We start from the raw sequence: 11,921 nt of genomic DNA, 5'->3' as shown, positions 1-11,921 counted from the left end.
GAAGTGTTTTCTTCCCAGGCATAACGCAAATCATTATTGCTGTGAAATCAGGGCCTATGTTAAAAGTGTTTAAAAAGTACATAGTGTTTGTTAGGTGTTAAGCCCGTGTTAAAAGATGCTTCAAATTATTAAAAGACAAAAACAGCGATTGTGATTGTGTTGAACTGTGTTTGAGAAATAAAGATAGACATGTTTTAAAAAGGAAGTGGTCAAATTAAATTTAGTACAGAAATTTGTAGGCGGCTTAACTCATCCTGTCCTCTGGCGTAACTCAGCCCATACCTGGGGTAAATTGTGCTAAGAGACAAGCTATGTTAAAAAAAAATATATTTCCAGAGTTACCCAACATCCTAAAATATATGTAGATATCTTTGTTAGAAAGAATACTACATTTCCCTTGACTATTCCCGTCAAACCATGTTGATTTTCGCTCAGAGTTAGGAAACCACATCGTCATGCTCTGTGTTCTTTTGGGCCTTATGTAAATAGTGTCTGTTTACCGGTGATTGACTGAAGCAACTCATTGTCCTACGATGTGATTGGCCATTGTTGTCAGAAATAAAGCTCTCTTTGTGGATTTGGTAGACAAAGTAACAATGGGTAGAATCATGTACACAGTGGCCAGTGTTTGTTGTCTAACTTTACTATCCTTTAAAGTTCCAAAAGTCCTCACAAGGATAGTAAAACAAGAAAAAACACAGAAATTAGGACATTTTGCCTGACCCCAAAAGGAAAAAATTATATTTTAGGCTCAGGAGTTAGGTTTAGGGTTAGTATTAGGGGTTCAGTTTAGGGTTAGGGGTTTAGGGTTAGTATTAGGGGTTCAGTTTAGGGTTAGGGGTTTTAGGGTTAGTATTAGGGGTTCAGTTTAGGGTTAGGTTTAGGGTTAGTATTAGGGGTTCAGTTTAGGGTTAGGGGTTAGTATTAGGGGTTCAGTTTAGGGTTAGGTTTAGGGTTAGTATTAGGGGTTCAGTTTAGGGTTAGGGGTTTGGGGTTAAGGTTCAGTTAGTGAAAATAGGATTTTGAATGAGAATACGTTTATTTGGTTAGGTTTAGGGTTAGTATTAGGGGTTCAGTTTAGGGTTAGGGGTTTGGGGTTAAGGTTCAGTTAGTGAAAATAGGATTTTGAATGAGAATATGTTTATTTGGTCTCCACTTGGAGAGTAAAACCAATGTTAGTGTGTGTAGGTGAAAATAAGTGATGGTCTTCTCCAGGTCAAAGGTCTGGAAATGCTGCATCTGTGTGTGTTTGTGTGAGGTCACATTGCCTGTTTGTGATTGGCCGTGTGGACCCATCACCCCAGTATCTATAAAAGGCTGTGAGTTCTGTAACAAAAAAAAGTCATCTGACGGTCTGGAGCCAAAATGGGGAGTTCTACAGCGATCCTGTTCCTTCTGCTGGGCTGCTTCACCACTGTGTTCTGTATCACACGGGAATATTTTATCGGGATTCAGGAGATTCAGTGGGATTACGCTCCCGCTGGGAAAAACATAATCCTCAACAAACTGCTGAAGGAAGATGAGTGAGTAATTCAGTACAACTGTCATGAAGAAGTAATAAAATATAATATAATATATTTAGGGCCTACTATATATACACACACACACACACACAGACTGTATATGTAGAAGTTTAGGGAAGTTATGATAGGAGTGTTTTAGGAATTCGTTGAACACAGTATTTCCTGTATAATATACTACAGTGAAATCTACATTATACAGAGTCTTCAGTAAGTATTCACACCTCTTGACTAGTTCAACATTTTGTTGTGTGACAAAGTGAGATTAAAACTGATTTAATTGTAAAAAAAAAAAATTGTCGTCGATCTACACAAAATCCTGTCAAAAGTGGAAGAATATTTAGATTATTATATATATATATATATATATATATATTTTAAAAGTAATATAGATTGTAAACTATGTATACTTTTTTTTTTGCGATGAATCCATTCAATAGTCCCTTGCGTGTGTATAAATGTTAATTATGTCTCATCTAACCCCACTCTCTCTCCACGACAGACACGCTGCTACGTTCCTGGAGCGCGGGCCCCAGAGAATCGGCAGTGTGTACAAGAAAGCAGTTTACCTGCAGTACACGGACGCCACCTACACAAAGGAGATAACCAAGCCCAAGTGGCTGGGCTTCCTGGGCCCTGTGATGTCGGCTGAGGAAGGGGACGTGATCAAGGTCCACCTGAAGAACATGGCCACTAGGGCCTACTCCATCCACTCCCATGGAATCATGTACAACAAGACCAGTGAGGGTGAGTGGATGTGGATAGGTGTCTAGAATAGTAGAATAGAGGAAAGAATATCCTATTTAATTATCAACGCAAAACCTCCAAGACAAAATGGACATTTGCCATAACTGCAGGCAACAGAGATGATGGATTGTGTTGCCCTATTAATTATGGAGTGGAGAGCCGTCTGTAGATCATGGAATGTGAATCTTATGAATGTAGTGAGTGAAGTGACACCCTCTAATGTGAATCCTGTAGTGAGTGGGGGTGACACCCTCTAATGTGAATCCTGTAGTGAGTAGGAGTGACACCCTCTAATGTGAATCCTGTAGTGAGTGGGGGTGACACCCTCTAATGTGAATCCTGTAGTGAGTGGGAGTGACACCCTCTAATGTGAATCCTGTAGTGAGTGAAGTGACACCCTCTAATGTGAATCCTGTAGTGAGTGGGGGTGACACCCTCTAATGTGAATCCTGTAGTGAGTGGGGGTGACACCCTCTAATGTGAATCCTGTAGTGAGTGGGAGTGACACCCTCTAATGTGAAACCTGTAGTGAGTGGGGTGGGGTGGGTAATACTCCTGGCACAAGTCACATGATGGGGACCGGGATTCAATCCCTGCGTCCACCTTTCCCACCTGCCTGTATCCCCATCGTATTTACATACTATCTCAATAAAGTGTCAAAATACACCACCCCCCCCCCCCCTCCCCCCCCCAAGACATATTGAAGTCAGTCACTGATCCAGATAACTCCCATATTGAAGTCAGTCACTGATCCAGATAACTCCCAAATTGAAGTCAGTCACTGATCCAGATAACTCCTATATTGCCAGGTGCTTTGTACCCGGACGAGACGACGGATGCGGAGAAACATGACGACCGGGTGGATCCTGGGAAGAGCTACACTTACGTGTGGGTCCTGAGCGACACCCACGCCCCCACCAAGGATGACACCAACTGCCTGGCACGCGCCTATCACTCCCACCTCCACGCACCTCAAGACATCGCCTCAGGACTTGTTGGACCCCTCATCATCTGTAAAAAAGGTACAGGCTTCTTATCAGGCACCTAAACGCTGGTTGTGTACAGTAGGAGGTCTGATCTGGTTTTGAACAACAACATGTTGCACCACTGGAGCCCCCGAGTGGCACAGCGATCTATGGGACTGTATCTCAGTGCTTGAGGCGTCACTACAGACACCCTGGTTAGATTCAAGGCTGTATCACAACCGGCCGTGATTAAAAGTCCCATAGGCCCAGCGTCGTCCAGGTTTGGCCGGCGTAGGCCGTCATTGTAAATAAGAATTTGTTCTTAACTGACTTGCCTAGTTAAATAAAGGTTAAATAAAAATACAAAATTTTTTAAAAAAAATTAAAAAAACTATTTGAGTTTTATGTATAGTGTTATTAGCCCATTGTGTCGACAGTGATCCTGAGATTACAGAAGAGAGAACACACACCATCTCCCTGTGTCATAAAGGCCATAGTATGTAATCATGTACATGGATGTTTATTTCTGAGATGCGCAGGTACCCTGGATGTCTATGGTGACAAGGCAGCAGACTACTCGTACGTCCTGATGTTCACTGTGTCGGACGAGAACATGAGCTGGTACCTGGACGACAACATCAAGACCTACTGCACTCAGCCATCAACAGCAGCCAACAGCCCACAACAGCCATCAACAGCAGCCAACAGCCCACAACAGCCATCAACAGCAGCCAACAGCCCACAACAGCCATCAACAGCAGCCAACAGCCCACAACAACCCACAACTAAAGTAGACAAAGATGATGAAGCCTTCCAGGAGAGCAACCTGATGCACTGTGAGATTATTAACGTAAATAACACTTACACACACACACACACACACACACACACACACACACACACACACAAACGCTAAACAACGCACAAAGCCTATGAGATCATAGGCCACTAACACAGTGTGTCCACTGTTTTGCAGCGATCAATGGCTTTGTCTACGGCAACCTGCCTGACCTGAGCATGTGTGTCGGAAACAAGATCCACTGGCACCTGATTGGCATGGGCAATGAGGTGGACATCCATTCAGTGTTCTTTCATGGCCAGATCCTGACCAACCTTGGTCACCACACTGACGCGGTCAGCTTGTTCCCAGCCACATTCACCAATGTGGAGATGACCGCTGACAACCCTGGTCACTGGCTGCTGAGCTGCCAGGTCAACGACCACCTAATGGGTATGTATGTATTTCACAAGCCAGGGACTGTATCCAATAAGCATCTCAGAGAATAGGCTTCTGATCCATTGTAGGACCAGGTGTTCCCTTGCCATATGCTATTAATAATAAAGATCTAGAAGGTTAAAATGAATCACCTACTCCGAGATTCTTAGGGCCCAGATAGACAGCCAATCAGAGGGTAGTACAACAACTCCCCAACAAGTTACAAGACATGCCACAGAGTGAACATTCCGAGTCCGAGTTAATGTAACATCCCGCTGGACACAAACCGGTTGAATCAACGCCGTTTCCACATGACTTCAAACAAACAATTCAATGCAATGACGTTGAATCAACGAGGAAAACGGATTGGATTTGCAAAACGTTCCTCAGTGTAAAGGAATATCCTTTCTTCGCCCAACTCTGAACCGAAATCCAATGACATGGTGACATTTTTGGTTGATTTCACGTTAGTTGACAATTCAGTCAAATGTAAATCAAAAACTAGACGTTAAACTGACGTCTGTGTCCAATAGGATAAAGTGATTGTCTTCCTCTGATTTTCCTCCACCTCAGCGGGCATGCAGGCCCTCTTCGAGGTCAAGAAGTGTTTCCCCGCCGTCCACAAGCCGCGGCCCAACGGGGAGGTGAGGGAGTACTTCATCGCTGCCGAGGAGGTGCTGTGGGACTATGCCCCCTCACAGGTCAACCACGGCACAGGGAAACCTCTGAACACAGACGGGTCAGTAACACCACTGTCGTCTGTGGTTCGGGCGCATTTGGTTTGAGTTGAAAAGGGATTTTTGAGTGCGTAACTATTGCCCATTACCAATTTAAACCTGGTCCCCAAAAAATATAGAAATGGACAGAAGGTTTTGTTTTCTGGTCTTGTATTGGTGCTGATCTGACTGGTACCATGTTCTTTGTCCCTCCTGAATGTCCTCAGTGATTCAGAGACGTTTTTCCAGAGGGGTAACGATCGTATTGGCGGGAAATATAAGAAGGTCCAGTACAAGGAGTACACAGACAACACCTTCACCGTGCAAAAGGAGAGAACACCTGAGGAGTTGCACCTAGGGATTCTGGGTAATGTACTACACACCCCTTGCACTGTCTTCACATTATGCTGCCTTGAAATTAAATCTAAAAAGGGATTACATTTTTAAAAATTCCTATCGATCTACACAACCTACTCCACATTTACAAAGTGAAAGAAAAATTATATAAAACTGTCCAAATGAATAAAAAAACAAAATAGGATGTATTGATTGATTGATCATTCAAATCGACGGGCTCTAGTGGAGCGGGTCGAGAGCTTCAAGTTCCTCAGTGTTGAAATCACTAAGGATCTATCATGGTTGACACACACCAACACAGTCGTGAAGAAGGCACGGCAATGCCTCTTTCCCCTCAGGACGCTGAAAAGATTGAGAATGGGTCCTCAGATCCTCAAAAAGTTATACAGCTGCACCATTGAGAGCATCTTGACTGGCTGCATCACCGCCTGGTATGGTGGCTACTTGGCAAGGCGCTACAGAGGGTAGTGCGTACGGCCCAGTACATCACTGGGGCAGAGCTCCCTGCCATCCAGGATCTATATACCAGGCGGTGTAAAAATGGTCAAATACTCCTGCCACCCACAAGTCGTAGTCTGTTCTCTCTGCAACCGCACGGCAAGTGGTACCAATGCAGGACCAACAGGACCCTGAACAGCTTCAAACCCCAAGCCATAAGCCTGCTAAACAGTTAGTTAAATAGCTAACCAGACGATCTGCATTGACCGTTTTTGCACTAACTTTTTTAAAACTCATCACATCTGCTGCTGCTACTGTTTATCATCTGTCATTATACTCCTAGTTATATGTACATACAGTATTACTCCTAGTTATATGTACATACAGTATTACTCCTAGTTATATGTGTGTATACAGTATTACTCCTAGTTATATGTGTATACAGTATTACTCCTAGTTATATGTACATACAGTATTACTCCTAGTTATATATGTGCATACAGTATTACTCCTAGTTATATGTGCATACAGTATTACTCCTAGTTATATGTGTGCATACAGTATTACTCCTAGTTATATATGTGCATACAGTATTACTCCTAGTTATATGTGCATACAGTATTACTCCTAGTTATATATGTGCATACAGTATTACTCCTAGTTATATATGTGTATACAGTATTACTCCTAGTTATATGTGTGCATACAGTATTACTCCTAGTTATATGTGTGTATACAGTATTACTCCTAGTTATATGTGTGCATACAGTATTACTCCTAGTTATATATGTGCATACAGTATTACTCCTAGTTATATATGTGCATACAGTATTACTCCTAGTTATATATGTGCATACAGTATTACTCCTAGTTATATATGTGCATACAGTATTACTCCTAGTTATATATGTGTATACAGTATTACTCCTAGTTATATATGTGCATACAGTATTACTCCTAGTTATATATGTGCATACAGTATTACTCCTAGTTATATATGTGTATACAGTATTACTCCTAGTTATATGTGTGCATACAGTATTACTCCTAGTTATATATGTGCATACAGTATTACTCCTAGTTATATATGTGCATACAGTATTACTCCTAGTTATATATGTGCATACAGTATTACTCCTAGTTATATATGTACATACAGTATTACTCCTAGTTATATATGTGTATACAGTATTACTCCTAGTTATATATGTACATACAGTATTACTCCTAGTTATATGTACATACAGTATTACTCCTAGTTATATGTGCATACAGTATTACTCCTAGTTATATATGTGCATACAGTATTACTCCTAGTTATATATGTACATACAGTATTACTCCTAGTTATATGTACATACAGTATTACTCCTAGTTATATATGTGCATACAGTATTACTCCTAGTTATATGTGTGCATACAGTATTACTCCTAGTTATATATGTGCATACAGTATTACTCCTAGTTATATATGTGCATACAGTATTACTCCTAGTTATATATGTACATACAGTATTACTCCTAGTTATATATGTACATACAGTGTCTACCTCAAATCACCTCGTACCCCTGCACTTCGACTCTGTACTGGTACCCCATGTAATAGAGCCATTGTGTATTTATTATTACGAATTATTACTTTTCTTTTTCTATTTTCTTTCTCTCTGTATTGTTGGGAAAGGGTATGTAAGTCAGCATGTGACATGTGAATATGTGAATAACATTTTATTTGATGTCTCCACACCCCTGAGTTAATACTTGGTGGATGCACTGTTGACAGCCATTATGGCTGTGAATCATTTTGAATAATGTTCGAAAAACTCTTAGGGAAACCTATATTCATTGATTTTTTTCAAAATCAAAAGACTGAGACAAGTTTGAACTTTTTACCTGGGCTTTGCTCCTTTCATATTTATTTTTATCCTAACAAACTCCCCTGTTGGTGACAAGCATACCCATAACATGATAAATGCCGCAAGCCTGTGTTAAAAATTCCACTCCAAATCATCCATTCTGTGTGCAACAAGGCCGTTAAGAAGTACTGCAAGACAACATGGCAAAGACATTAACGACAGGTTTGGGTCAAATCCAATACAACACAGTGTGAAACCCTCTGTATTTTCAAGTATTGGGGTGGCAGCATTATGTTATGGGTATGCTTGTCATTTGCAAGGACTTGGGAGTTTGTCAGGATCAGAAGAAATATGAAAGGAGCAAAGCCCAGGGACAATTACACCAATTTTTATGCCAAAGACACACCAGAAGGGCTTTCCAAAAGGTGTAAATCAGCCGTAGCGGTGCGTGGGTAAAATCACTGAGGAAGCCAAGCCAAGCCAGTAAAAATTCCATATTAAATCTGTTGCGATATTTGCGGCGTTTGCTCTTCAACCCATTCATTCACACGCCACCATGATATACAATAAGGCCGTGACAACAAAAAGACAACAGTCACGCAGTGGTAGAATCAATTCAACTACACATTTGTTTGTTTCATCACAAAACCCGGAGCGCAACATCTGTGGTGAAGTCCACAAAGCAAATATTGCATGTAACAAACAGTTATATGACCTGCAGCGTGGTCACGCAAGTTAATATTTTCAACAGTTTACTGAACAACTACTGATTTACAACCTCAGAGTTACCCACAAGTCAGCACAAAGACAACAGGAGCACTGCCTCCACTATTTCGGCACCATTTCAACTTAAACATCATCAAATCAACAAAGTTTAGTTTAGTACACTGAAAACAAACTTAAAGATACCAAAAACAATTTAGTCCAGTCAATTATTATGCTCTTGTCAATTATTATGCTCTTGTCAATTATTATGCTCTTGTCAATTATTATGCTCTTGTTTAAGTCAGTCCTGACTTAAATCTGCTTGAAAATTACAGACAAGGTTTTAATATTTCTGTCCATCAATAATTCCCAACCAAATGTATTATTATTATTATTTTTAGCCCAATTTCGTGGTATCCAATTGTTTAGTAGTTACTATCTTATCTCATTGCTACAACTCCCGTATGGGCTCAGGAGAGACAAAGGTCGAAAGTCTTCCGATACACAACCCAACCAAGCCGCACTGCTTCTTAACACAGCGCGCATCCAACCCGGAAGCCAGCCGCACCAATGTGTCGGAGGAAACACCGTGCACCTGGCGACTTGGTCAGCGTGCACTTCCTCTATTGTAATCGCTCCTCTTTCACCGCAGCAGCCAAACTAACCCTGATTCAGATGACCATCCTACCCATGCTAGATTACGGAGACATCATTTATTGATCGGCAGGTAAGGGTGCTCTCGAGCGGCTAGATGTTCTTCACCATTCGGCCATCAGATTTGCCACCAATGCTCCTTATAGGACACATCACTGCACTCTATACTCCTCCGTAAACTGGTCATCTCTGTGTACCCATCACAAGACCCACTGGTTGATGCTTATTTATAAAACCCTCTTAGGCCTCACTCCCCATATCTGAGATATCTACTGCAGCCCTCATCCTCCACATACAACACCTGTTCTGCCAGTCATATTCTGTTAAAAATCCCCAAAGCACACACATCCCTGGGTCGCTCGTCTTTTCAGTTCGCTACAGCTAGCGACTGGAACGAGCTGCAACAAACACTCAAACTGGACAGTTTTGTCTCAATCTCTTCATTCAAAGACTCAATCATGGACACTCTTACTGACAGTTGTGGCTGCTTTGCGTGATGTATTGTTGTGTCTACCTTCTTGCCCTTTGTGCTGTTGACTGTCCCCAATAATGTTTGTACCCTGTTTTGTGTTGCTACCATGTTGTTGTCATGTTGTGTTGCTACCATGCTGTGTTGTCATGTGTTGCTGCCTTGCTATTTTGTTGTCTTTAGGTAATGTTGTCTCTCTTGTTGTGATGTGTGTTTTGTCCTATATTTATATTGTACTTTTTAAATATTTAATCCCAGGCCCCTGTCCCCGCAGGAGGCCTTTTGGTAGGCCATCATTGCAAATAAGAATTTGTTCTTAACTGACTTGCTTAGTTAAATAAAGGTTAAATCCAAAAAAATAAATAAATTGGGTAATAATGAATTGTGTCATTTTGAAGTCACTTTTTATTGTAAATAAGAACAGAATATGTCTCTGAACGCTTTCACATTAATGTGGATGCCTCCCTGACTACAGATAATCATAAATTAATCATGAATAATGATGAGAGAGAAAGTTACAGAGGCACAAAGATCATGCCCCGAAAACATGCTAACCTCTCACCAATAACATGGGTGGTTAGCATTTTTGGTGATATTTATGCCTCTAACTCTGTAAATCCAATTGAATCCCTTTTTAGAGGTAATTTATAAAATGTGAAGACTATGCAATGGATGTGTAGACTTTCACTAGTCACTGTAGTTCCCTCATACTGCAGGTTGATTCTGTTGCTCCGGGAGTAGGAGAACTATCCCTTAAGTCTTGTAGTGGGTCCTCTGTAGATTTAAGCAATTGCACCCCGGAGGTTTGTGGTATATGGCAAATATACCAGAGCTGTGGGCTGTTCTTTTAAGCATGACGCAACGCGGAGTGCCTGGATACAGCCCTTAGCCGTGGTATATTGGCCATATACCACAAACCTCCGAGGTGCCTTATTGCTATTATAAAACTGGTTACCAATGTAATTAGAGCAGTAAAAAATACATGTTTTGTCATGCCCGTGGCATACAGTCTGATATACCACGGCTGTCAGCCAATCAGCATTCAGGGCTTGAACCACCCAGTTTATAATACATGGTAGATCATGGCAACACCTGGATAGTGGGATCGATACCCGGGACCACCCAAATGTCATTTATTTATTTTCTATGCATGCATACTTTTTGTTACTTTGGATAAAAGCGACTGCTAAATTGCATATTTCTACAAATGTATTAATGACTGAATGGCTGCCGTGTGTGTTGCAGGTCCTGTGATCAGGGCCGAGGAGGAAGACACCATCAAGGTGGTGTTTAAGAACAAGGCCAGCCGTCCTTTCTCCATGCAGCCACATGGCGTGCAGTACAGCGTCGAGCAGTCAGGGACTCTCTACTATAACGAACTGGAAGGTTAGAGGCTGTAAAACACGAGTGATGATTATTAATTATATGTTAAGTCAACACCCTGATGAAGACAGCTGGTGTCTGTCGAAACGTTGGTTATACAATTATTTACATCTGAGCTCCTAGAGTGTGCGACTCTCCTTTTTTTTTTCAAGACAACACCGTTTAACGTTATTTTTGTTGTAAAAAAAAAAAGTTTCCTTTCAGTGACAAATGTCTCATTACCATCAATTAACGCTCGTAATGCTTTCACAGAATCCTACACTGCCAAAAAACTCAGAGAACTCAAGAAGGAGACGAGTAAGTACGCTCATTTATGCCTATTTTTTATATATTTTTTTTATAGAACTACAGTATCCAGCAAGGGTCAATTTCATTTCAATGCCAGTCAATTGGAGTTCCAACTTTATTCAATGCTTTTCAACGGGCCCGATTCAATCCGTAGCACTAACGATCGGCGCTACAGCGTGATGTAAATGTAAAGGCAGTGTGCCATCGTTCGCGGAGACTGCATTCATTGTAAACGCTGCATATGTCAGAAAATGACCTTTAAATGGAAATGATGCTACAGCACAGATCTTCAGCACTACGGATTGAATCGAGCCCTTACTTTCTGAATTGAAATAGAATTGACCCCAAAACCTGGTCTCCAGTTCCTGCAGGTGTTCAGCCACACTGAGGAAGAGGTGGGGACCCGGCCAGCTGGCCAGGGATGTTTTATGTTTGGTCACCAGGAGCTTTCTCTCACCAAACTCGGTCCAAATAAAACTAAACAATGTCACTTCGTTTGCTCTTGCTAGGTAGTGATGCTAGACATCCACAGTGTAAAGTCTAAGACAGTGGAACCTAGGACATTAGCTACAGTAGTGGCTGGTTAGTTACTGAGTCCTGCTGGCAGTGT

At 41.5% G+C, this 11,921-nt stretch overlaps 1 protein-coding gene across 1 annotated transcript in view; it reads left to right on the top strand.

The window, feature by feature from the left end:
- The first annotated feature begins 1,180 nt into the window (after positions 1-1,180).
- cp (ceruloplasmin) overlaps positions 1,181-11,921 on the top strand; it is a 32,239-nt gene continuing 21,498 nt past the window's right edge. Inside the window, exons 1-9 of the mRNA XM_090236329.1 lie at positions 1,181-1,523; positions 2,023-2,267; positions 3,077-3,289; positions 3,772-4,068; positions 4,209-4,463; positions 5,022-5,187; positions 5,392-5,531; positions 10,886-11,026; positions 11,276-11,320. Of these exons, the coding sequence (XP_090092455.1) occupies positions 1,366-1,523; positions 2,023-2,267; positions 3,077-3,289; positions 3,772-4,068; positions 4,209-4,463; positions 5,022-5,187; positions 5,392-5,531; positions 10,886-11,026; positions 11,276-11,320 (1,660 nt within the window). The 5' untranslated portion in view covers positions 1,181-1,365. The remainder of the gene's footprint in view (positions 1,524-2,022; positions 2,268-3,076; positions 3,290-3,771; positions 4,069-4,208; positions 4,464-5,021; positions 5,188-5,391; positions 5,532-10,885; positions 11,027-11,275; positions 11,321-11,921) is intronic.

The sequence above is a fragment of the Oncorhynchus mykiss genome, chromosome 5, assembly GCF_057628025.1.
Source record: "Oncorhynchus mykiss isolate SJ-2025 chromosome 5, ASM5762802v1, whole genome shotgun sequence".
In the NCBI taxonomy this organism is placed as follows: domain Eukaryota; kingdom Metazoa; phylum Chordata; class Actinopteri; order Salmoniformes; family Salmonidae; genus Oncorhynchus; species Oncorhynchus mykiss.
The sequence above is the reverse complement of the archived record's forward strand: the minus strand, read 5'-3'. Positions and strand labels throughout refer to the sequence as shown.